This window comes from Lissotriton helveticus, chromosome 6, assembly GCF_964261635.1.
Source record: "Lissotriton helveticus chromosome 6, aLisHel1.1, whole genome shotgun sequence".
NCBI lineage: Eukaryota > Metazoa > Chordata > Amphibia > Caudata > Salamandridae > Lissotriton > Lissotriton helveticus.
The window spans coordinates 81,484,447-81,506,560 of NC_136067.1; the positions used below are offsets into that span (position 1 = coordinate 81,484,447).

The 22,114-nt window shown below is 44.5% G+C and overlaps 1 protein-coding gene across 2 annotated transcripts in view; it reads right to left on the minus strand.

Moving 5' to 3' along the window:
* LOC144762250 (exportin-5-like) overlaps positions 1–22,114 on the minus strand; it is a 1,106,737-nt gene that overhangs the window by 399,266 nt on the left and 685,357 nt on the right. For both annotated transcript variants that reach the window (XM_078647393.1, XM_078647392.1), the window contains exons 20-21: positions 6,501–6,598; positions 2,793–2,889 (exon numbers count right to left, since the gene is read on the minus strand). In XM_078647393.1, coding sequence (XP_078503519.1) covers positions 2,793–2,889; positions 6,501–6,598 — 195 coding nt within the window. The remainder of the gene's footprint in view (positions 1–2,792; positions 2,890–6,500; positions 6,599–22,114) is intronic.

Sequence of the window (22,114 nt, forward strand, 5' to 3'; positions counted from 1 at the left end):
ACCTGCACTTTGAAAGCAAACACCCACGGCGCTGAAGAAGGCAAACCACGCCGAAATGCATTCGCCACAGCGGGTGTACCTGGACTTCAATTTGCCATCTGTTTCCTGATTAAAGGTGTCTCCAAACGTCTCCCCTTAAGTTGGTCTTTTCTTTCTTCCTGGAGGAAAGTGGATGTACATATATATATATATATATATATATATATATATATATATACATACAACAAAAGGTTACCCTTGAAGAAGAGCCACCAGGCAAGTTACTCGTAGCACTTTTCTTTAATGATATGCAGCAGAGCATGAACAAGGGCGCGCTTAATGAAAATGAAGCTCACCGCATCCTGGCGGGTCCGCAACGAACAGCGCTTTTACAAGTCTCTTACCTTTATATTTTTTCTGTTGTTGACTGTGTAGCTGTTACTCCCTTTTTAATGTGTTATGTTAGTTTTACTGCAGCCTGTTAATTAAAAGCGCCGGGACACTCTTTTTGAGTAGCCGTGCGCTCTATAAAAGCCACTATAACATAACATAACATAACCTGTGCCACTGAAGAAAGGATCTCTAATCCTGAAACGCGTCTGGCGATGGCGAAACAAACTTATGAAAGCCCTTTGTCCTTGAGAAAGTACCTGCTGGCAGGGTGCTGAATAAAGATTGGTGAGCAAAATAATCTCCTGGGTGGCTTCAATTCGAAGGGGTTCCTGTTTTTGTTTTAAATTTAAGACGGCCTTAACCCGGTCGTGAAAATGAAGCTCACCGCATCCTGGCGGGTCCGCGACGGCACCATGGTGGTGCTGCAGCAACTGGACCGGAGGTAATCGGGCGCCACAGCAGGGTGGTGCCAGATGATATTGCTCCTATTTTGCACCCACACAGCGGGGCAGGTCCCCATCAAGACTTGGCAACTGTTATTGAACTTTATTGCGAGACTTCTTAAGCGCACCCACGAGGGAAATACTGCGAGCGCACTTCAACTCCCAGAAGGCCATCTGTTGGCCGCGCCCACTGGGGCAGGTTTTGAAATTGATAAGTGTGCAACGAACAGCGCTTTTACAAGTCTCTTACCTGTGCCACTGAAGAAAGGATCTCTAATCCTGAAACGCGTCTGGCGATGGCGAAACGAACTTATGAAAGCCCTTTGTCCTTGAGAAAGTACCTGCTGGCAGGGTGCTGAATAAAGATTGGTGAGCAAAATAATCTCCTGGGTGGCTTCAATTCGAAGGGGTTCCTGTTTTTGTTTGATATATATATATATATATATATATGTGTGTGTGTGTGTATTTTTGTATATGCTCTGGGGTCCCAACGCGTGGGCGGGGCTATTCAGTGCTTATAACTATTGAGGAGTATCTCCTGGAAGAGAAGCACACAATGGTGTCAGAGGAAAAGCACATGCACTCTCGTACAGTACTTAAGCAAAAAGAAAAATGTAGCACCTTGAAAAGTGAGGAATTGAAGAACACTGCAATACGTCCATGCTCTGACGGAAATCAACTGCGGGGTAACCAAATAATCGTCGCTCAGCCCCACGCTCTTCAACATCTACATGGCCCCTTCAGCAGACAGCACGGACGCAGCATAGTATCCTACGCCGACGACATCCAGCTCATCCTCTCCTTCACCAAGGACCCCATCACCACCAGTCTCAACTTCCAGGAAGGAATGAAGGACGTTGCATCCTGGATGAGCAGCAGCTGCCTGAAGCTCAACTCGGAGAAGACAGAGGGCCTCGTGCTCGAACCCTCCCCCCTTCTGCATGGGAGAAAACACCTGGTGGCCCACTGCCCTCAGCAGCCCTCCCACCTCCACGGACCACGCCCGTAACCTCGGCATCGTACTCAACTCCTCCCTCTCCAAGACTCAGCAGGTCAACACCATCGCCTCCAGCTGCTTCAACATCCTCTGAAAGACCTTCAACTAGATCCTCCCAATCAAGGAAGACCGTCACCCACACACTCCTAACCAGCAGACTGGACTACGGAAATGCCCTCTACACTGGGATCAACAAGTCGCTGCTCCGCAAACTCCAGACCATACAGAACACCGCATACACTTGTCCTCGGCATCTCTCAACACGAGTGCATCACCCAACACCTGCAGAATCTCCACTGGCTCCCCATAGGAAAGAGAATAACCTTCAAGATGCTCACCCACGCCTACAAATGGCTTCACAAACACCGGACCCAAATACCTCAACAAGAGAATCTCCTTCCACGCACCCAAGCGAAACCTCCGATCCACCTAACCTTGCCCTCGCCGTAATCCCGCGGATCCGCAGAGCCAGAACAGGGGGAAAAGCTGTCTCCTACATCGCGGCCAAGACCTGGAACAAACTCCCGGTTGACATCAGACGCGCCCTCTCCCTGAACATCTCAAGACTCTTCGACTGACCGGAGTTGCTTAACATCACTCCCCTCCCACCTTCCCCTAGCGCCTTGTTCATAGGCGAGTAGTGTGCTTACAATTACCCTGATTGATTGATGCCCCCGGGCGGGACAAACACAAAAGGAGAAAGAAAAGCGACAAATAAGAAGCAAGGGAAGGAGAGTGACAATGAAGCCAACCACTGGTAAGCAATCGGCGAACAGTAAGCCCACTGTATGATAAAAATATGTCTCAACTTACAATGCATGCACGGTTTTAGGCGAGACCTAAATAATTATTTAAAACAGTGCATAGTACTGCATTTACAAGCCTGTTCACTGATTTTGAGAGGTGGGATGAAGCGATACTGTGCTATCTAACCTATGCTAAATTTAATTAAAGAAAATAATGAAAAATATATAGCGTACCAGTTCGAATATAAGTTGTAAAAAAAGTCCTGTATATTTGTATGCTCTGGTTGGTAAACAGGTGTGTTGGAAACAAAATGCAAAGACTGGTGAACTTCTGAAACAGAAAGAGAAAACACAACATGTTACTTGCAACACAAGTTCTGGCTAGTGACGTTTGCCCTCTGTACAAAACATTTGGTTGTAAATCTCAAGATGGCAGAAAAGACACTAAATTCAGTATCAAGGACTCTTCACACTGGTGTGACAAAAAAAAAAAAAGACTAGGTTAATTGCACTCTACATCTGTGTTTCCCAAACTGTGGTCCGGTGGACCCCCAGGGGTCCTTGACACATTCCCAGGGGGTCCGCAGGCAGCAGTTTTAAAAGCACTGCAAAGTTTCTTGTATAATTAGCAGTTTTCAAGCAACAATAAACGTATCAAGATAACTCCAGTGATTAATGTACCTGCTGGAGAGAGATGAGAGTTTTGTCCAGTGGCAGCTTTAACTTATCTATCTGCACCTTTGTTTCCCAAAAACGTTTGTTAAAAGCCTTCCAAAGCCCCCTGGGTAATGGCCAGGCTCACTCACTGCACTTGCTATGCACCGTATGGGGACTTGTCTGTAAACATTTTCTAGGGCTGCTTTTGGTTTTCAGTCTGGCTCTGGCAGGGGCCGGAGCCTCGTACTGCAAAATAAAACCAGCCATTTAAAAGTTAAGTCACTGGGATGCAGCACCAATCTTCCCAGTAAATTATTTTGTTTTTTTGAAAATTCTTTCAATATAAAATATTAAGAGGGATATTTACAACAGAAGTGGAGGAGCGTGTCATTAGCCCCCTTGGCTTAACGACACGCTCCGCCACTACTGAAACGCAGGGCTGCACCATATTTACAAGAATATGGTGCAGCCCTGCGTTTCCCCCTGCGCTGGCGCTACACTTAGCAGGGTAGAGCCAATGCAGGCACCCTTGCACCATAGTGCAAGTATGTCTGCGTGCAGGGGAAGATTGTTTATGTACAGGAAGGTCCTCCTTCCTGCACATAAACAGTCTTGAAATGCTGTTGTGTCACTTCTATGTGTTCTGCTTAATGCAGCACACATGGAAGTTACAACATGTAATTTTTTTTAAAGATTGTGTATGTGCAGGAAGGGTCACCTTCCTGAACAAACAATTCATGGCGTTTTGCCTTTTCATGTGTACTGCATAAGGCAGCACACATGGAAAAAGTAAAATCGAAGAGAAATAAAGCATTTCTCCTCATTTCGCCAAGTTAAGACCAGGTGTATCCTGGTTTTAATTTTGGCGCAGCCTCCTATTTACGCTGCCATTGTAAATAGGAGGCAGCGTCAAAATCAATGGGTGTTGCAGTGGAACGCCCACCGCAACACCCAATGCCCACCTCTTTCACGCTCAGTATTGCATGAAAGGGGGCATTATTTGCAAGGCAGCGTTAAGCCACGGTAAGTGGTTTAACGCTGCCTTGTAAATAAAGCGAAGCCCCTATCGCCACGGGAACATCGCAAAAAGTGACGTTCCCTGGGGATAGGGGCTTGCAAATGTGCCCCTAAAATCCTTAGTAATTCGAGTTTTTCTTTTGTGTGCACGTGTGTTTATTTTGTTTGAATTACTGTTTTAATGTTTGAAATGTAATCCTACAAATTGCTTGGGCCGGCTTCCAGTGGTGATTCAGTGGGGGTCCACAGGAGTCAAAAGTTTGGGAACCACTGCTCTACATTATAATCAAAAACTATTTTCACTGGTTCACTGACACCTTAGATCAAGGCTAAATATGTGTATGGAAAACACATACACGTGCACCTCCCTCAATCCTTTTCAGCCAAACTCCTAACTCAATGAAATAAAATAAATCTTCGATAACACAAACTTCCTACAAGAAGACACAGAGGAATTGAAATTATCTTGTGTAATAGGGAACTATTGTTTATTCCAAACAGACACAATTCTTAACTTAATTGTAATAAGCAGATATAATATACACAAAAGGGGAAGGGGATGGAGGAGTGGTGGGTGTGTGTGTGTGTGGGGGGGGGGGAAGATTGGGGGGGGTGATATTAAGGCCAAAATCTGCTTTTGCCCATTACAAATTCAGGACTTTCAGGTAAGATGGCGGCCGTGAGCAGGGTTGTGTGAGTGGTTGTTCAATACATGTTTACAGTATAGTCGAATGTTGACAACTGATTGAATGTTTTGTTTTATTGTGAAACTTTTTATAGCCTCTGGCTGAAATAAAGTATTTATGAACTAAATATATAATATATATATACAAATATATATATATATATATATATATATATATATATATATACATACACACACCAAGCTTTCATGGTGACAGGTAATGTGCTCCTGAACGCAAGTGGTGCCTGGTAAGAGCGCCACCGCATGTTGTGCCTCATACAATTCTACCTCACAACATAAAATAAGGGACCAGCAGTTTACGGCCGAAAGATGTATATGTTGCTTGGCTATACGAAATAAACACTGGACATATACTGCTTCCTGGAGTGCCAATCCCACACTAGTTTTTCCAGCCACAAGGCATTTGTCTGAGAAATGAACTGAAATGGATATCAGCATATTCACTGGTAAACCCAAATGTAAGCTACATTGTTCAGTCTGTCGCTGGTCCATCGAGCTTGCTTCAGTCCTGAAAGGGAGATATAACTGGACAATGGCAAACATAGCACTGGGCGACACTCAAGACAGCAGCGGTTACGATTACACCCTTGGCCTAACCCTCAGGCCCACACAAGTTAGCCACAGAAAACATGAGCCACTCCTACCAGAAGCACCACAAGGAAACCAGAGATGAAATGTAACAATGCTATGTACATTAGGGAAATATGCCTGCTTACACAGCTGGACTATTTTCTAGGCTTCTTCAAATACTGCTTTCATGTCATAGAATGCACAGAATGTCAAACCTCTACTGCAAGTCTAAGTTTGATAATTATACCCTCCTGTGGAGCAGCAGTTTAAAAATTGTGCTCCTGTTTGATCATGTGAAAAACACTATTTGTCGATATGCTTCATCATTCATGTAACTTTTATGTGTCCTACTGTCTTTCCCTTCAAAATAACACAGCTGCATGGGGCATTTCTAGACTATTGTTATTTTCCTATATAACAAAACTGACAGAGTAACTTGGTATTTGTATGCTGAGCTTTAAATTACACAATTGTACAGTTTAAAAAATGTGGTTTGAACACCATGGTTCATGACTAGATGGTCAAATCTGGGCTCGTGGCAATGGGAGTGAGCTATCAGTGCAGCCTGCATTCCCAGCATTGCCACTCATTGCTCTGCATTCCGCCAATAGACAAATGGTTATTTTTGAGCCACAGGAGCCTTGCACCAAGTTCGGGGTTTTTCTCTCCTGTGGCAGTGTGCGATTTAGAGTCTGCAAGTGACACAAGGAATGGCCTGTAGGCTGGCACCGCATTCCTTCTATTCACCAATTCATTAAAAACACTGAAACTAATCACTTATTTTTTTAAGATTAACTTTCTGTGACGTTGGCCGAAAAAGTACTTTATCCTATTGGCTCATCACCTGCTTTCCCCCATCACTACCTCGAAGATAATCCATGCTCATTTGATCAAACTGGACAATGCACTGTCCACTACTTCATAAGACAAATACAAATAGGAAGCAGCGTGTTTGCAAATTGTTATTGTTGATAATTAGATGAAATAATTACCTGCAACAGGTGTAGACACGTCAAGCCTATAAAGAGCTTTAGCAAATTGGAACATCATCCTGGAAAAATATTCTGGCAAATGAATATTTTGTTGAGTACTGAAAAGAAAAAAAGGTTGATAAATGTGAGTACAAACATCTGGCTAACAATCGTAACAATTCTCACAGAAAGATATGTAGATGGCAAGACTGTTTAGGGGAACGTACACCCCTTTTAACTGTGGCAAGTTATTTCAAAATATCAACTACTGGGAAATGACTGAGTTGTTGTAAATAACTTTTCAATTTGAGGGCCCCAAGAAATCAAGTATGGACTGCATTTCATGTCTGGAGGGCCAACATTTGTTTTTCATGTGGCCAACATAAGTTGGCCCTATAAACACCCACTTCAAATCTCTAAATCAGATTTAGAAATCTATTATAGTGACAATCCAAAATCTAGGATGAATATGAGAAAGGAGTGGGTAGAGATAAGGAGTCTGCAAGCAGCAGTACAGGTTTAAGGGCCAAAGTAAGACAGGCAAAGAGCCCAAGAGAAGTGGTTTAATTACCTGCTAACACCAGGCAAAATAGTTATACAAATAACACAGCCAATTCATCTATGAAACTATACTCTCTCAATTAAGCAGCCCAACACATTTTCTTCAAATGCTGCAGACTTCAGTTGTTTTTGCTAGGTTGAAGCTTATCAGAAAGCACTGCTGTTCGGCTTGCTAAAGACATCTTGGGGACATTTAAAGAGCTTGCCTGGGAATGCATTCAGTCTGTTGCTTACCATTGGCTTTTTGGCTTGTGACTCACATTTATTTTCTGGTTTTCTATTTGCTGGCTTTATTTGTTTTAGGCTGTTCAGCTTCAGTTCATCCCTCCTAAAGAACGAAGCCTTTTCACACTACCTTCTTCTTGTATTCCCCCACAAGTACTCCTTTATGTAAACCGGCCTGTAAATGTTGTTCTTATCTTGTCACATTTGCTGTGCATTCAAAGACAGAGGTCAAATGTCAGACTCTATCTTCTGAGGGAGCTTGGTGTTTACTTTTCTTTCTCTGACTTCAAAGTGGGAGGATTTATGTGCCAATCTTGCTGGATAGTGGGGGGTAGGAAAAGGTTTGTTTCAGGTACACAACAACATTTAAATGACCTGTGCAAGTATTTCAGTATATATCAGAATTGGGAAAGCACAAATTATAGCACATTTATTGGTAATTCTGTAGTGCGTTCGAAACAAATACTTTAATAAGGTCAAAGCAAATGAATACACTATGTGATGCTATTTCCACACATTATCGTTTAAACGCTGTATGTTTTATTAGTAAAACTGTATGACTGTGCAAATGTAATGGCCATTTCAATTGAAAATGCGTTGTCTATAAGGCCACTCCACTATACACCACACTCTACGCCACTACACTCTACTGAATGCCAATGCAATCTAGTCTTCCCACCCCACTCTGCAATTCTGCCCTCTATGCCAATGCACTCCACCTAGTACCACTGCCCTGTATGCATCTGCATTCTACACAATCCACTGTACGGCACTCTAATTTACTCTGCACCACTGCACACTACACCACTCTATTCTATGCAACTGCACTGTAAGCCACTCTACTCTATGCCACTTCACTACACTGAAACAATCTATTCTACGCCACTGTACTCTAAACCGCTGCACTCTACGCCAATGCACTTTATGGAACTGTACTCTACTCTGCACCACTATTGTCTATGCCACTGTTCTCTACGTCACTCTACACCACTGCACTCTACGACACTCTACTCTGCAACACTACACTCTCCACCTCAGCTCTATGCCACTCTACGGTATGCCAATGCACTCTAATCCACACCACTGCACTCTACACAACTCCACTCTACTCTACGGATCTCCACTCTATGCCACTCTGCAACACAATTTGGTGCTTGAATAAAAGAATGATTATTGAAACCACTTGTAAGCGGTACAGTTTGTGTGTGTGTGTGTGTGAAGGATCTGAAGAAGAGGGCCAAAGAGAAAAGTATAATACCCTTCTACCAGACTGGCTTTAGGTCACAGTCATCGACCTTGGACAGAGTATTGCGCTAGCGTACTTATCCCAGGCAACTTTGAAGAATCACCCTCCACTCTTCTGCTGTTTTGTGGACTACAGTACAGCCTTCGATAAAGTCTTCCACAAAAGATTATGGTGGAAGTTAGAAAACTGGGGCATTCCACCAAACCTACTGACGGCAAGTAGAACACCTAATGAAGACACCTGGGTGCTGGTCAAAACTAGTGGCTGCAGAGTGTTCCCTAAAATAATCACGGAGAACGGGCTGAAGCAAGGTTGCGTGCTGGTCCCACCCTTTTCAACTTATATACTGCGGACCTGGAGGTGGCCCTAAGAGTCAGTCTAGTAGCCCCCAGACTAGGAAGCGTGAGATTGCTGGTGCTACATATACGTCGACGATACAGCCATATCGGATAACACAAAGGTGGCCTTACAAAGAGCCCTAAATGCATTAAACTGTTTCAATAATACCAACAACTTGACAGTTAACCAGGGAAAAACCAAGGATGTCATTTTTGGGACTTACCACCTGAAGAAGAAAACACATTGGCTAATGGGAAATTTGCAAATTAACACGGTGGCTTCATACAACTATCTAGGGGTTTGGCTGATGGAACTGGCTAAGGAGAAAGCCCACCTGAAACAGCAGAACTCCAAGGCCAGTAAGGTCACACACCTACTAAAACAACTAAGCCACCACCCGATCAGTCCGCCTGCTGGTCCAGTATTAACTTTCCTGAAAGCGAAACCTTTACCAGCTATTAGCTACGATCACCTGGCCTTCCCCAGGTTACAGGATGCTTTCCTCAATTCAGCCCAAGTTAAGGCATACAAATCAGTGCTACAAATTCTGAGGTCAGCTTGGAAAACTATGCTAAGACTGGAGTTAGGCTTAGCGGGACCAGACCTCATATGCCAGGGGGAAATCATATAGCTATACTTAAGGATACTAAGGGCCCGGTCAATTCTCTAAAATATCATTTGAGATTTATCTTTGAGGGGTCAAGTATGGCCTGGCACACCAGCCTAGGAAAAGCGTTTAAAACATGGACGATCAAAGAAGAAAGCATAACGCGGCTGGATATCCTCCTGAAAGCTTGGAAAAGATCCATAAACAAACAAGTATGAGAAACCTCCTTTGATTTGGGTCTCAAATCTCTCCGTTCAAGCGCCCACTTAGATCGTCTGAATAATTCCTTCACGGCAGGCAAAGCACAACCTTACCTGAGCGAGGCTCTCACTCCACAGGCCCGAAGCAAAATCCTTTATATGAGACTAACCATATTAGGAATTGCTAATTTTAGGCCTGTATGGGGAAACTATAAACTGCAGACTGTGCCCCTAAACAAGGGAATCCTGGTTGCATCTTCTATGCTGTTGCCCCAACATTAATAACAAATGCTGGCGACTCCTGCGCCCGATCTGTATCACCAAAAGAATTAAGTCCTCCAGCGAAGCGTCAGACTTGTGCCTATCTACCACCAACACGACGACTTTAGCAAGATTGGCAAAATTCATCCATCAAATCAGGATCGCCCTAAAAGTTGTCAACGAAAGCAATAAAACTCTGGTGAAGTGTACTGCAAATTTGGCAGAAGAAAGCTGACCGGCCTGCCAAAAAGCTTCGCTGCTCTAAACACCTCCAGCACGCCCTTTAAGACATGGTTATTCCAAGATGGTCAATTGGAGCGCCAGGGCGTTTAGTTCATCACCCTGTAACGTAGTTTATTTTCCTAGGTTCAAAGTGGAGGCAATGAAGGCGTGCAAGGCCATACGACACAGACCACAAACTCTGGTAAAGGCCGATTGTGTGGGCATGGGAGAGGGTGGAGCTACATTTTATCTAACAAATTGAAGCTTTTGGTATCACGGTTCTAGTATTTATATGCTGATTGTTCTTACTGTAATGATTTTAATTAATTGTACAGTTAATGAATAAATACAAGATACTGGGACTGAGACGGGTTGGTCTGTTTCTAGACAGCTTACAAACAGCACCAAAGTTTGGTTCCTATTGTCATTGTTAAGCATAGCAGGCGCAATGAGAGTACTATGCTACACAATAACGCAGTACCTAAATTCTATGGGGCGCATTACTCACCATTGCAGTTATTTCCAACAAACACCTTTATTCAGAGGGTTATGGCCAGTAGTGTACAGCAGAAACATTATGGCGTTTTAACAATAGGATCATAGCACCAGCATAACCTGAATGCCATTTATATAGTTTTTTTTAATCTTTCCCATCCTCCCCGTTTATAAAGGGACACCTGGGGGTTAGATAAAGAATTTTATCTAACAGGAAAAAACAATTTCCAAAAAGCGCTCTTTTGAACATGGTCAAGGTCACCCTGAGCAGTAGGAGTCAGGATGAACCACATGATTAAGCATGCCCCCACTAGAGTGGATGAGGGTTATATAAGGAGAAAAAAATGCCAACCACTTTGTGTGGTGGCATTTAGGCACAGCTTGTTTTCCCTCATCACAAGCACCGACACCTCTATGAGAGGAATACTTTACTGGTTGCTGAGAAAAAAACCAATCAAGTGACTAACTAAGGTAAAACTAAAGTCGTTTTGCAGCTGCAGGAGGTATGGGGATTGGATAGTGTGTTGCCCATGAGGACCTGGATGCTGTCAGCTGGACCCCAGCTTCTACTTCAAAAGGCTTGGGAGGCCCTGTTGTGGAGGAGGTTTTGACGTTGCCTCTGCTAAATGTCTCTTCCACAGACTCAAAAGGGGAGATATTGTTAGGGAAACTGCTTAACGGCACTCAAAGATCCAGGGACTGTGCTGTGTATCTACTTTCTTTAAAGTGCTCAAGGCCAAGTTCACCTTGTCTCCAAAGAGACAGGTGCCATCAAATGCCATGTCAGTCAGTCAGTCACATAACTTTATTCGATTCGAATGAATCATAAAAGTTCACAGAAGAAAAAGTATACATTCCAGAATAAGTTTCCACACCAAAAATCTAAAATATACAGGACAAAGACAGCTTGCGGCCTAATCAAATAACCCCTGTAAATTACTTTTACATTGCATAACGTTTCCTTATTATAAAAACAAATTTGATGAAAGCACAAAGCTACAGATGGAAACAGTTGATAATGACCATAAAAAATTAAAAGCCTCCTTATAGGAGCAGGGACGAATTCGGTTTAAGGGTCTTTATATAATGAGCAAAATCGCATAATGCACATTTTACTTTTTTGTGCTAAGTTATTACACGGACAGGGGGTAGTCTCTCACACCACCCCACATGTTTCAGAAAGGCTACAAGACAGTGCAGGGTGCCTAGGCAAAATCTGGTAATTAGAAAACGGGAATGAGCTAGCCGGCTAAAAGACAAATCAAATTGTTGCCGATTTGGGGGAAAACAGTCCAATCTTTCAGTGCCCCGGTGTGATATTCTCAATTCAGATCGATGTGCATCTTTTATAACCATTTTAATGTTAGGTCGTATGGTCTCTGGCTGGTTGTAAAAGTTTTCTAGCCCCGTCTTGTAAAAAGTTTGTTTGACATAGCGTAACCACGGGACAGCCATTGCATTATTTAGATTCATACAATCTCTAAAAATACATCGCGAGAAGGACAGTTGTTCTGTAATCCAAATTTTACCCCATAAAATCAGGGGGGCCATGTGTATGCTGTCTACAATATAGTCCATGCCAACCTCAGAATGGCAAAATGATGTAGGGGAGCTATTAGGGATAAGTAAAAGTCTCTTTAAAAATGTATTCTCTGGCATGTCCATTATTGATAGTTGGATATTACTTGAGAAGCCTGTGGACCTAATCCACGCGTGCCTCTGAAGTACCATGCTAATACAGACAGTCGGTAGTTGTAGGAAAGTGATGCTTTTTGACATGATCACCCCTATTTCCTGCCTGGAAATTGATACAATTTTGACAGAAGTGCACTGGGTTCCTGCTATCTAGGTCCCCAGTGCCAGAACTCCTTACCTAAAACTGCGTAATTGTTCCCCCAGTTGGCACTACCTTTAGCACCCCTCTTAGTCACTAGTAAATATTACCCCTGGTACCTAGGGCATGGGTACTAGAAAGGGTCCCAGACAACTGCAGCATGTACTGTTCAACTCTAAGGGATCCCTCACCACACTCATGCCGACTGTGTGACATGGTGCAGGCAAAAGGGAAGAGACAACATGACACCTCCTGTGTGCCATGCCTGAAGACACTGCATGCAATATATGCAAGTCACTCCTACAGCAGGCCTGACAGCCCTAAGGCAGGGTGCATTATATTACATGTGAGGACATATCTGCAAGAGCAGATCTTCCCCGGTGTTGGCCTAGTCGATTCTTGTACTTTGCCAGGGAACAGGGAAGCCATCATGAGTATATATACTGGGCACTGGTAATGACGAGTTACCCAGCTACATGTGGCCTCACTGAACCAAAGATTTTGGTATCAACCATAATTGTATTAATAAACCCACACTGATTCTAGTGATGGATTTATTAATATATGCACCCAGAGGGTTCTTTAGAGACCTACTAGACTCCACTAGTGGGCTGGCTTACTGGTCTAGTCCAGCCTGCCACGACAGACTTGCTTCTGACTCCCTATAGCCCCGCTTTCAGAGGTCAGGAACAATGCCTCCTCTGACATAAGGCGTTTACACCTCCTCCGAACATGATGGCTAGCAATCAGCATACCAAGGCTAGAGGCTTCAAAGCCTTTGCCTCATTTGATATGCGACTCCTGCATCCCCCAGACCAGGGAGTCTTGCCACTCCCTGCCCGGAGGCTCATTTGGCACCAGAGCAGGCTGGAAATTAGTATGCGAAGTAGGTGTGGAACACACCCAGGCCAGTAACACCCCTAAGATGAGCTGCCTGATATGCCCCACTCTAAAAAAATTCCACCATCTTGGTGATCGCAGAATTTAGGAAACTGGGACAGTGTTATGACCACTTGTCTCAGGAAGGGGTCATATAGGGGGCAAAGTGCCTCTAAGGGTAAGTAGGCCATTGGCTACTACTCTCCAGTCCCCTAACACCCCTACATTTAGTATTTAGGGAGACCCTGAATCCGGAACTTCAGATTCCACTGAATGAAAAGAAGGGGACACTAAAGAGAGTTGACAATTCATAAAGACCCAACTTGTCCATCAGCTGTGCATCTTCCACAAGCACCGGAGGGTATCCAGCACTTCATCTAGCAGCCAAGCTCTCCCTTGGAGTGGAGGAGCTACTCGCCTGCAGGGACTGATTGCAATGTCCGGTTTAAAGAAGCTGCTCTCCACTGAGCAGTAGCTGCCCAGGAGAGGGTCAGCACACTCGAGGAGTTCAGACCCATCTTCTTGTCAAGCCTGTAGATGCCAGTTCCTCCACAAGCCCACTTGCACCAATGCCCGCGATACCGAACCCTTGCACCAACCAAAGCTCGCTAAAAGTCCAGTCTCCAACAATGTCAACAACTAATAGGGATGTAAAGCACCGCAGAAGCCAGCACAGAGAGTGGCCCAGCCATCCTGCTTTTTTCTGTTTGGTGGTTCTGATCTCCAAGAGTGAGCCCCTTGACACACGAGAGCCAGCCAACTACAAACACTCTGCACTCGAGTCACCCGGCCCAGGCCTAAGACTGCTCCCCTATGCTCCCAGGACCCTCACAACCTGACACCCCCGCTGTGAGCTCCTGGACTTACTCCCAAGTGCCCCTTTGCAGCCTATTACCAAGTGGTGCCCCTTCCCTTCTAGCGAGTGGCGTGCAAGGATACCAACCCATCCAGCATTCTGTACCCGGACTAAAGGGTGCAGGTGTGACCAATCAGCTGGTGGGAATTTGGTCCTTGTCCCCCTTCTACCTCACTTCCGAAAGGAGTCACACAGAAATGCATTGCAGTTGTATGTAAGCAGTGAATGTTCGTTCTCCCGTAGCAAAGCATTAAGCGTATAAACACACTGTTGGTTAACACTGCTAAAACAGAAAAAAGTACTTCACTGATTAAGCAGTTCTTGGGTTCAAAATATATATAAAGATACCTATTTTTCTATACTGGTATGGATCTTCTTTTTGGGGCTGTGCATCATTTATTGACTGTGTGTGCAATCAATGTCGAACACTCCTCTCTGCTAAGCCTAAGGCTCCTCGACCACACTACCCTAAACAGAGCACCTTGGGAAAGCTGAACCAAGCCTTTGTCCAATCATAAAAGATACCTGGACTCTTTACACAGCATACCTCTATTTGGTATACTATATAAAGAGCCATCTTCCTACAGTGGTGTCCAGCACTTGATAGGTTACACATTTTGCAGCATCTTAGCTATCCTGAATTATTTAAACTAAATTGGCCCGTTAGTCCTCTGGAACTACTGGCAAGATCTCAGCCACCATGTTTCATAATGCATGCAAGTAACGCCCTAAAAGATAACTGGAGTTGGCTGACCTAAGGGCAAGGCTGGTATAAGATAACGTGTTTTCAGTACGCCTCTGTGCATATGGATTCTCTATCTGGAGGTGTCATCGAAAAAGACACCAAGATGTGGGTATTATAGGAGGAAAGATGGATCCCGCATAGCTGGTCTATGCCATCTTGCTATCTGTCTATTGACTAGCAGACAAGATTCTGGTTTCACCCACATGCCTATATGGAGATCAACTAAAGCCTTATTGAAGGAAAAGAGTGGCTCTGATATAGTCTGTCGAAGTGCAGAACTTTAGTGAGGACTTTATATTTTACTTCCATGGAGGGTAGCTGCATGACAAGGATTTCTCCAGTCCTCCTAATGACCACGGTAAATCAGGACTGCTATGTAGAGGGGTCAGCTGAGAAATAAATGTCACTGTCCTCTGATCTGTGGGGACCAAAGGTTCACCACGGGGGTCTAGAGAGGGTATTGAAGACGCACAACATGGCTTCTTTCAAGGCATATATCTGTTGCAGTGTCGCCGGTGGGCCCGAAAACTCAGGGGTAAGGATAATCGGGACCAGGTTGGCATATCCGTTCAGAGGTGGAAGAGTGGGAAAAAGACTGCGAGGTACCCTGAAGCCCCCTCAACCTTTCTTGATGACAATGGCTGGAGAAAGGTTAGGTGGATTAAGACTTATAGTGTTTTTTTCCTCGATTTGGACTTACCTGAGGATTTCGGATAGAACACATCCGCCTTCCAGACCAGGACCAGGTCTTTAAGCCTTTCTGGGTGCTTAGTACCAGAGGTTGGTTTTGAAGTCCCAAGTGGCCTTGGGATTCACCCGTGCGCATTTGCTATATGTCACAGTCATGCGAGGACCCCAAATACCAGCGAAAGACTTTATGTGTTCAGGTCACTGATATGTGTTGATGACAATCCTCATAGGAATTAAACTGTTTTGGAGGAACAGATGTACTAGAAAAACATTCAAACGTTTTCTGTCCGGTTACTGACACTGAAGGAGCAAACTCTTGATCCGGGTCAGAAGGTGTGGAAAGAAGGGAACTGATGTTGGCATGCAGAGGTGGCGGTTATATTTTGGCTCTGATGTTAACGGCAAGTGGGGAGGACCCGATGCATATGCGCATATTGCACCTACCGGCGTGCAAGGGACTTGCTGGGGAAAATCGCCAGATCCAGTCTGGCGCTTTGGGGTATTCAGAAGGTGAGGAGTCAGCAGTTAAACGCATCCATCAGAAAACATTCTAGGACTTTTGGGGGTCACCGTAGGATTTCTTTTCATTACCACTTCATCTTTTTGCATTTGCAAAAAATGCTGTTAAACAGTAAACATTGAAATTCACCAACATTGTGTCAAGAGGTAACCTGCAATTAGAAATGCTGTCTTTCGTGCCAGTTTTGAAACTACTTTATTCGCTGCAGCAAACCGAGATCTCATGAGAATCCCTGACTCCGCCTTTAAGTGAATAAAGGGGGTTGCCCCTTACTGACACCCCACAATGCATCTCCCATAAACTAACCCACAAGACAAGCCCATCCTTAGTAACACCACCATGACAAAATCTCTTTATTGTCTTTCCCTAAGCAGCAACCAGCTCTTAATGAGACCACTAGAAAACAAGGTCAATTCCCCAGAAATTAGGAGAGTACGTGTCCACAATATGGAATATCTACTTACCAGTATGCATCTGTTCTTGGCATAGAGGGCTGCAGAGTGGTACATTTATGAATAGATCGCCATCTGTTGTTGGGCTCGGATGATTGCACTTGTTTTTCTCTTGGAGAAGTCTTTTGTAGTCACAAGGCTGGTGACTCCTCCCTTGGGTGATCGGCTCCATCCTTAGATTGTTTAGCCATAGTAGGGTTAGATGGAGTAGTATGATAGAATACAGAAAGAGATGCCCATGTAAGTCTATCTAAATAAGATAATGTTGGAACAGACACAGGTTTCCGGGGAGGTAGGGAGGGCATGTGCCACTCTGCAGCCCTCTATGCCAAGAACAGATGCATACTGGTAAGTAGCATATTCCGTTCGAGGCATAATGAATGCAGATGGGACATTTATGACTAGATTACACAGCAGTTAACTCCCTAGCAGTGGTCACCAGTGTCTGTTGCAACAGTTTGAAATAAAGCTTTTAATACAGCCTGGCCCACCCTTGCTTGTTGTGTTGCCTGTACGTCAACACAATAGTGTTTTGTGACGGTATGTGGTGTAGACCAAGTTGCTGCTTTGCATATGTCATCTAGGGGAATGTTCCCTAAGAATGCCATAGATGCCCCTAGTTTGCGTGTAGAATGAGCTCTAGGGGGAACAGTTAATGTTCTCTTTGCTTTAATGTAACATATTTGTATACATTTAACGATCCACCTGGCAATGCCTGCTTTAGAGATAGGGTTGCCTTTATGTGTTGGGGAAAACGCTACAAATAGTTGTTTAGTTTTTCTGAAAGTTTGAGTTCTTTCTATGTAGTATAATATTGCCCTTTTGACATCTAGTGTATGTAGGGCCCTCTCTGCTACCGTTTGTGGCTTTGGAAAAAAGACTGGTAGTTCCACTGGTTGATTGATGTGGAATGCGGAGATTACTTTAGGTAAGAACTTTGGGTTTGTTCTAAGAACCACGTTATTCTGGTGTAACTGTAGAAATGGTTCTTGTATTGTTAATGCTTGTAACTCACTCACTCTCTTGAGGGAGGTAATGGCTATAAGGAAGGCCACCTTCCATGTAAGAAATTGTATTTCACACCTATGCATAGGTTCAAAAGGTGGCCCCATTAGTCTGGTGAGTACTATGTTGAGGTTCCAGACTGGAGAAGGTGGTAGTCTTGGTGGGATAACTCTTTTGAATCCTTCCATGAAAGCCTTAATTGCGGGCACTCTAAACAGGGATAGATGTTGCCTGTTTTGCAGGTATGCTGCTATAGCTGCAAGATGTACTCAAATTGAGGTGTAAACAAGGTTACATTGCTGTAAGTGTAGTAGGTAGCAAATAATATTTTGTGTAGATCCGTCCAGAGGGTTGATGTTGTTACTGTTACAGTATACAGCAAACCTTTTCCACTTTGCTGCATAGCAGGCTCTGGTGGTGGGACGTCTTGCTTGCTCAATGATTTCCATACAGTTTGGAGGTAAATTTAAGTATCCAAATTCTAAGATCTCAGGAGCCAGATCGCTAGGTTCAGTTGTTTGGGGGATCTGGGTGCATTATTTCTCCATGGTTCTGTGTAAGGTGCATGGGTGAGATTCTTAATTTTTGGTGTGGCACCTTTGAGAGTTGTAGGAGCGTGGTGAACCACGGCTGCCGTGCCCACGTGGGTGCTACTAGTATCATGGTCATTGAATGCTGTTGCAGTTTTCGAACCACTAATGGAATTAGTGGGAGAGGGGGAAAAGCGTATGCAAATTTGTTGGACCAATTTATCCATAATGCATTGCCCTGCGACAGGTGGTGTGGGTACCTGGATGCGAAGCTTTGGCATTTTGCGTTCTGATGAGTGGCAAAGAGATCTATCTCCGGTTGTCCCATCTGTGGAAGAATGGCTGCAGTATTTGGTCGTGCAGTTCCCATTCGTGTATTTGTTCTGACACTCTGCTTAAGATGTCTGCTATCTGATTCTGAACTCCTGGTAGGTGTTCGGCTAACAGATAGATGTTTTGAGGAATGGCCCATCTCCAAATTTCCTGCGCTAGTCTGGATAGTTGGAGAGAGCGTGTCCCCCCCCTGTTTTTGAATATAATACATTGCTGTCATGTTGTCTGTTCTGATCAGGACGGCTTTGTTGAGAATATGCATTTGAAAAGCTTTTAATGCTAGGAACACTGCTAGTAGTTCTAGATGATTTATGTGCAGTCGTTTTTGCTGTACACTCCATCTCCCTTGTTCTGTGTATCTGTCCATATGAGCTTCCCATACGGTGAGCGATGCATCCGCTGTTAGAACCACATGTGAAATTGGTTCTAGGAGAGCGGTGTGTGCGGTCGTCTACCAACACCAGATCTGTAATCTGACCTTGAGCCTGATTCCACTGTGTTGCTAGACATTCTTGAAGCAGACGCATTTGTAGTCTGGCATATGGGATCAGCAGTATGCAAGAGGACATCATCCCTAATAACTGCATGAACACTCGAGCTGTTAATGAGTGTTGCGTTTGAAATTTTTGGATCAATGTGAGCATTGTTTGAATCCTGACTGGATTGGGGTATACTTTGGCTTTTTCTGTATTTACAGTAGCCCCTAGGTATTGTTGAACCTTGTTTGGTTGTAGGTGGGATTTTTTGTAGTTCACCGTAAACCCTAGCTGGTGCAGCAGTTGAATTGTCTTTTGTGTGTTTTGAAGACATTCCTGTTGTGACGTGGCCTTTATTAGCCAGTCGTCCAAGTAAGGGAAGACATGTATTTGCTGTCTTCTTAGGTGTGCTGCAACCACTGCTAGGCATTTTGTGAACACTCTTGGTGCTGTTGTGACTCCAAACGGAAGGACTTTGAACTGATAATGTTGTCCTTCTACTACAAACCTGAGGTATTTTCTGTGGGCTTAGTGAATTGGGATATGGAAGTAGGCGTCTTTTAGATCCAGTGTAGTAAGAAAGTCCCCTTTCTTCAGTATAGGAAGTACCTGTTGGAGCGTGACCATGTGGAAATGTTCCGAATTTATGTATGCATTGAGAGGTCTTAGGTCTAATATTGGCCTTCGAAATCTGTCTTTTTTGGGAATTAGAAAGTATAGAGAGTACACTCCTGTTCCCTGTTGACGTTGTGGAACCTTCTCTATGGCATGCTTTTGTAGCAGTGATAGTACTTCCTGTTTTAATAATGTTAGATGATCTTGACTCATTGGACGCTGTTTGGGAGGGAGGTTTGGTGGGGTAGCTGTGAGTTCTAGGCAATAACCATGTTGGATAATTTGTCTCACCCACCTGTCTGATGTGATGTTTTCCCAGACAGGTAGGAACTGTGATAGGCGTCCCCCGACCAGTGTTAAATGGTCTGGGGGAGCTGTATGAAGTCACTGTTTTGGGGTAGGAGAGTTGCGGTTGTTGTTGTTTCCGCGACCTCTACCTATGTTGTTATTACCTCTGTAACTGCCTCTAGAATTCCCTCTGGGTGATGTTGGGGTAAAAGAGGTTGATTGCTGGCTTGTGCCTGTATTCTTTGATCCGCCTCTATAGGTGGACCTACGAAAGGAACCCCTCTGAGCTGGCTGTTGCAATGCTCCCATTGACTTAGCCGTTTCTGTGTCCTTTTTCATTTTCTCCAACGCCTCATCTGTACCTGAGCCGAAGAGTGTTTTCCCATCAAAAGGCTGGTTCAATACAGAAGTTTGTACCTCCTGTTTGAACCCTGAGCCATGCATGTCTTCTTAACATGATACTGGTGTTTATGGATCTTGCTGCAGTGTCTGCTGCGTCTAAGGCGCACTTAATGGAAGTGTTAGTAATTATCTTCCCTTCTTGTATCAGCTGATCTGCCCTCTTTTGGTGTTCCTTAGGGAGATGTGTAATGAGTTTTTCTAACTCATCATAATGAGCTCTATCATAACATGCAAGTAGCGCTGGAGTATTTGCTATGCGCCAGCTGTTTGCCGCTTGGGATGCTACTCTTTTGCCAGAGGCATCTATTAACTTGGACTCTTTGTCAGGAGGAGGAGCTTCTCCTGCTGTTAGTGAGTTTGCCCTCTTACGAGCGTTTGAGACTACTAACGAGTACAGAGGTATTTGCCCCTTAATAAATACTGGGTCTTTTGGGGCTGCCTTATATTTTTTATCAATTCTTAGGTTTAACACCCTAGCTCTCACAGGATCTTTGAATATGTCTGATGTGTGAGTGAGGAGACCCTTAAGCATAGGTAGGGTCCCTGAAGATTTCTGTGCAGCAGGTAGTGTTTCTAAAAGGAAATCTTCTATCTGAGGTTCCGTATATGAAAATCTTCCTTGTGGTATTTTGCTGCTCTATTAATCAACTGTGCAAAACCCTAATTATCATCCGGAGGAGAGGGTTTTGAGGGATACAGGTCAGGGTCTTTATCTGACACTGCGTCATAATCCTCCCATGGGTCTGTGTCTTCTGGGATAGTATTGTTATCATCCCTAGGAAGGTCCCCATGCCCTGTGTCACTTTCTACATCTGTTTGAGGTGTAGATGGGCGTGGTGTAGAAGGTGGAGGAATAGCTGGCAGAGTATGAGGAAGAGGAGAAGAGGGTGTGTCCATAGGCTGTGGAGAAAGGGGAGGAGTTGTATTTGTCCCCATTGTTCTCTTTTTAGGAGGAGGGAATTTGTCCTCCAACGGCTGAGTCTTCCTCTTTTTAGGTAGTTTTGTCACCACCTTGCCAGTTTGTGGATCAATAAACAAAGTCTTTTGTTTTGGATCGGTTTGTTGCTATTGTGTCGGTACGAAAGTCTTTGGGTCCGAAAGGTGCTTTTGCTTCTGCGTCTCGGTGTAATGTGTTTTCGGCACAGAGTTTGCTCGAGTCAGAATGATTTCGGTGTCGAGGGAGTCTTCGACGTCGAAGCATGTTTCGGTTTTGACATGGAATGTTTCGACTGCAAGCTCTCTTTGGTATGGAGCTTCGCTGTCGATGTCGACCGTTTCTCGGATCTGACATGGTGGGAGGCTGAGTGTTTCGGTTTAGTTGCAGAGCCGGAAGGCGGGGCGGCGGAAAGGGGCGGCGGAAACTTTTTTCGGTTGTCTGACCGGGCTCGAAGGCGGGAACGACACCAATCGGGGTCGGTTTTTCGGTAAAGGGACGTCGTCACTCACGGTTTGATGAACGTCGACTTCTTCGACTTCAGACTCGTCCGCTTCCGACCCCGACCCGTCCTCATCTTCTTCTTCCTCCTACTCCTCCTCAGGGTGTTGGACCTCGAACAGTTCTGGGATTGCATCTGACTCCATCCTAGACATCTCGTGCTCGACGGCTTCTAATCGTCGACTTGGAGGAGAAAGCCACACAGGTTTCGCAGTCCCTGGATTCGTGGTCAGGTGATAAACAGAGGTTGCACACCTCGTGTAGGTCCTTGTGTGGGAATTTAGCACCACACGTTGGACATTTCTTTAAAGGAGTCCTTTCCATGGACTCCGGGCCGGGCTACGTCGAGATAGGCCTCCCGTTCTCGTCGACGTAGAGTTGGAATTTTCTCTTGTTGACGTCGAAGCGCCTCGAAATGT